The sequence below is a fragment of the Pinus tabuliformis genome, chromosome 5_1, assembly GCF_031772625.1.
Source record: "Pinus tabuliformis cultivar Carrire ecotype Pingquan chromosome 5_1, CPIR1, whole genome shotgun sequence".
NCBI lineage: Eukaryota > Viridiplantae > Streptophyta > Pinopsida > Pinales > Pinaceae > Pinus > Pinus tabuliformis.
This window is the reverse complement of record NC_142305.1, coordinates 910246697-910251657: the sequence shown is the minus strand read 5'-3', so window position 1 is coordinate 910251657 and position 4961 is coordinate 910246697. Positions and strand designations below refer to the sequence as shown.

Here is a 4961-nt window from a genome sequence, read left to right as displayed (position 1 = left end):
ATTATAGCCTCAAGCACCCGCATCCGGGGTAAAAGGAAGATTTTTAAATATGCATATGCATTTGAAATATTTTTCACAAAATGATATCATCATAGGAAAACTTTTAACATTCAATTTTTTTTTTAAATATCTCTTTATTATTATTTTTTTCATTTTTTCTCTTTATATATATTTTCATTTTTTTAAATGTATAAATGAATTCAATTTCTTGAAAATCCAAATACATGAAATAAAATAGTTAAACATGCAATTCCAACAAATACTTGCTCTATTCAAAATTCATATTAAAATAAATTAGTTAACATGGACAATAAAATGGTTTATTTATGTATCCAATTAAAATATAAAAAAATGTTGACTTTATTTTTTTTTTAATTACTTCAAAAAAAATTTAAAAGTTGAGATAAAATTATATAATTTCATATGGACTTGGAAATATTTTATTTATAAGCGAGAGCCAAATATTTTTACCATATCTCCTTTGTATTGGGTTGTAATATCAACAAACAAGAAAACAAACACAGTTAGATTGCACTAAGTTAACCAAATATATTTTTTTATTTTTTATTTTGGTGATAGTGAAAATTATTTTATAATTTAAATAATAATTTGTTTTTAAAGGGACACACGTGTGAATGCTTTACACATGCTTCACACTGGGCTTTAGAAATATCTATCTTAACCACAGATCTGATCTAGCAAGAGTCTAGAGCTATCAAATCTCTTTAGGTAAAAAATTGCACCTTCAAAGATTGCATCTCTCTATATAGATAAATGCATAGGTGAATAGTGGGATACATGGAATAAAATAGTTTAAACATACAATTCCAACAAATATTTGCTCCATTCAAAATTAAGCGTTATTAAAATGGTCACAATGTAAAATAATGATGCGTGAAATGCTATAACATTAAAAATTTAAATTTTAAATCACTTTATATAATATAAGCGAACATTTTATTATTATTATTATTATTTAAACCCCATATATATATATATATATATATATATATATAATAATTTATTATTATTATTATTATTTTTAAATATATATATGTGTGTAGGGGTTGACATTGAAATAATTTATTTAATATGAACATTAAATATTTTTATTTATGATACATATTGAATATTTTAATTACTATTAATATTTTTTAAATGTCATATATTAATTTTATATAAAGAAATGAATTAATTACACATCTCCCTCTTTATGATTGCTACAAAGAAAAAATTGAATCTTTTTACTCTTAATTATTTCTTTTCTTTGCACATCGAAATATTTTATTTTAATTTTAAATAGAATTACACGTCATCTTGTAAAATGAGTCTCTCTGCTCAATAACTATTTCCATTCCTTGATAATCATAATATGAAAGAAAAAGATATACAAACTATCCATCATTGAAGGGGTGGATCTATTCTATTGCTTTGGTCTTTTCAGCATGTTCTTTATGTTTAGAGTGTTCCTTTTATGAGCTTTCAAGCGGCCCATCCTCCTCGAGGATAACAGGATTGTCAGGACTATTATGAATGCCTTTCAGTTGTCTCTCCCCTTAATTGTACTCTCACTCCTCAAGGATGACTAGTACTACTAAGAAACCAATTTTATAAGTAAAAAATGTGTATAATGTCTTCATGGATGGTTTGAGTTTCATAGATGGTTTGAGTTTCTTAGATTATAGCTTTAGTTAGGTAATAAAAAAAGAAAATTATTTAGAATTTCATATACTCCTAGAATAGATTGGTTCAATATATAGCCATAAATTTCCTCCATGATTTGTTCATACAAATTAATTTATAATTTGTAATCTAATAGTGTTTTAGGTGAGAAGTTAAATTGTAATTAAATCTCCAATTATATATAGAATTAAAACTAAATACCACCAACAAACACATAACTTTATTAAAAATAATCTCAAGACTGATTAAAAATGAAATTGTTTTATATTAAACACTCTTTAAATTCATATTTAGAATTTCAAAACTAAACCATCTGTTATATAAACTATTTTAATTTAAAAACTTAATAAATAAATAAATAAAACTATTTTTAACATAGAAATTACCATATTAATTTAAAACTATTTTTAACATAGAAATTACCATATTAACTTTTATCTTTCTTTTTTTCATATAGGAAAATCTTTCTTTTTTAAATATAGGAAAATGTGGGCAAATCAACGTGGATCAACTCCTGAAGGGAATCGAATTCCCAGAATTGACCCTCTGACTTCTCTCCCCTGACCTCCTGACCTCTCTTCCCCTGACCTCCTGATCCACCCTATGACCTCCCCATGAACAAGACACTTAACAATAGGGACTCGACCAATTGAACTAACCCTTAAAGCTTATATTAAATTTCATCTTATTTAAACTAAAACAATAATTATCCTATTAAACTCCATCTTTATTCCAACTAAAATATTTTTTTAATCTTAAAAATAAAAGCTTATTCAAGGAAACACTCATCTAATTCCTTAAACCTAATCAAACAAATTAATAACTCAAAATCCAAACCACATTTAAACCCGGAAAGAAAAAAACAAAACAAAAACAAAATTATAAACGACTTATTAGTTTATACTTTACCGACATCAAAACGCCATAAGCATGGAGTCCTTCAGTCCGGAAGGAGCTATCTACCCAAGATTTCCTTTATAAGGAGGCGCCTGCCTGTTATTTCTTGCATATTCAATTCGCTAAGGAGAGTCTGCACAGTTTGTTGAAGTTCGTGCCAATCAAATCAGTGTTCAGTGTCATCACGGGAGTTGAGAGTATCAAATGGGCAAGGAAAAGGATCAAACTCCAGCTTCCCTACCTCCTCCACCTTCCTTAACTCTGAATCACGTTTCATTCGTCTGCAAATCTGTCGCAGCTTCCAAGAAATTCTACGAGAATGTTCTTGGATTTCAGGTTGTGAAGAGGCCATCTTCATTCGATTTTGAAGGAGCTTGGTATGATTTTTACACCCACCATTAATCTCTGCATATCATATTTTATTTATGCCTCTGTGGGTTGCAAGGAATTTCCCATTTCTCACCAAATGCTATATTACTGTGGTCTAGGTTATTCAATTACGGTGTAGGGATACATCTGTTGCAGTGCAAGCCTTCGGATGATCTCCCTAAAAAAACTGAGATCAATCCAAGAGATAACCATATCTCTTTTCAGGTAATTTACATTAAAAATCCATGATCACCTTTCAGAGATTACTGTATTTCATTGCTACTAACTTATCAGTGTTCTTGCATAATGTGCTTCATGATAAAATACGCTTTTCTTGAACCCTTTGCAGAGCCCAGATATTGTTTTAGTGGAAAAGAGACTGCAAGAAATGGACATAAAATATGAAAAACGTGTTGTGGAGGATGGAGGATTGTACGTGGACCAACTTTTCTTCCATGATCCTGATGGTTACATGGTCGAGATCTGCAACTGCGAGAATTTTCCTGTTGTTCCAGTTGCTTGTGTGCCCTCATCTGTAAAATCAACCTTCCACCGGCTTGTTTTCCCTCAATCTAAACCTGAAACAGAGCCAGAATATAGCAGCAAAGAAATCGCTTTAGTTCCCATGACTGCTGCTGCAGCACAAACGGAAACGGACTGTCCTACTTTGAGTAAGTTTTTTCTTTAATAATATAACTAAATTATTTTTATTTTTTGGTTTCTTGAAATAGTTTTAAGCACTCGAGGCGATATGATATCAGCAATATGAAAGTAAGTTTCATCACCAAATTAAGTTTATGAAATTTTGGTATTTGAAATCTATTTACAATAGTCTTACTCTGTTGTGTTGCGCATAGAATTTTGGTATTTAGAATCTATTTACAATAGTCTCACTCTTGTTGTATTGTGCAGGTACAATAAATCCGCAGAATATCTCAAAATCTGATACCCAAGAAAGAAGTCAAACAATTAACCTCTTTCTTGATGATCAGATTCCAGGTTATTCCCAGAATCAGCCATGTCCATTTATTTCACATTGATTATTATATAGCCTTTTTGTTTAATTTCTTTAGGTTTAATCTAAATATAAATAAATATTATTAAATTTAATTTGAGTTTAGATTTTAAGAATATTCTAAAATTTTATGGAAAAAAAACCAAATAAATAGTTTCAAATTCAATTATCATTTCTGTTGAACAGAAATTTTAGAATATTTCGGAAATTTACCATCAAGAAAAAATAACTTAATCGATCCATGAACAGAAAAAATAACTTATAAAGATAACTTGACCGATCCAAGAAACCTGTAATCGATTCTGATGCTTTCCTTCTTCGGTGATATACAGAAAAAGAGATCGAAGCTGCCAGTGGACGAAAGAGTCCTTGCCTCTCAGACGCACATGATGAGAAAAGGCCTTACTTTCTGGACATTCTGGATTTTTATCTCTAATCCATGGCATGCATGCATAGCCCATTATATTCAGGAAAATGGAAAACAATATCCAATGTAGGCAGTGCACAGATATTTTGTAATAAATTAACAATGTTGATGTCTAGCAGGAATTGTATATTGGAAATAGTTTGTGTTCAGAATAAGGCCGTGAGGCGCCTTGAAAGCTTTGTCAACGGCAGCTTTCAAGTAGACATGAACTGTAACTTCTGAGCCTGCTAAACTGGGTATGCAAAGAATGAGCCGAGTCCTCCATCCATAGAAGATAATGAAGCAACTCAGTTTTCAAATTTCAATCATGCGGCGTTTGTGTCTTATCCTATATGACAAATCACATTTTAATAATTTTAATTAGTGTGAACTTCTTGGATCTAATTTCAGAGCCGGGTATTTATCTGGATTATTGATTTTGGGATGTCTTAGAATTAGATAGTAATATTTTGGAATTGGAGCAATATAAATGAGCTCAATTTGTTTTATTTTAGCATTCAATTCTAAAGATTTCTAAAATTGACTATAAGATAAGAATGACTCTTTGTTAGAAGTGGTAAAAAAAAATGA

The 4961-nt window shown here is 29.8% G+C and overlaps 1 protein-coding gene across 1 annotated transcript; it reads left to right on the top strand.

Moving 5' to 3' along the window:
• The first annotated feature begins 2712 nt into the window (after positions 1–2712).
• On the top strand, positions 2713–4725 carry LOC149167769 (glyoxylase I 4-like). Its single transcript, XM_089431592.1, has 5 exons — positions 2713–2957; positions 3069–3174; positions 3299–3620; positions 3862–3948; positions 4297–4725. Exons 1-5 carry the CDS (start codon positions 2785–2787, stop codon positions 4398–4400), a joined length of 792 nt encoding a protein of 263 aa, XP_089287718.1. The 5' UTR covers positions 2713–2784; the 3' UTR covers positions 4401–4725.
• Positions 4726–4961: the final 236 nt, after the last annotated feature.

Excerpts from the sequence above, each read along its gene's own strand:
- LOC149167769 (XM_089431592.1), top strand. The coding sequence starts at position 2,785 with ATGGGCAAGGAAAAGGATCAAACTCCAGCTTCCCTACCTCCTCCACCT. Across the intron at positions 3,175-3,298 it reads ATAACCATATCTCTTTTCAG|AGCCCAGATATTGTTTTAGT; the intron begins GTAATTTACATT and ends AACCCTTTGCAG. Across the intron at positions 3,949-4,296 it reads TCTTGATGATCAGATTCCAG|AAAAAGAGATCGAAGCTGCC; the intron begins GTTATTCCCAGA and ends GGTGATATACAG.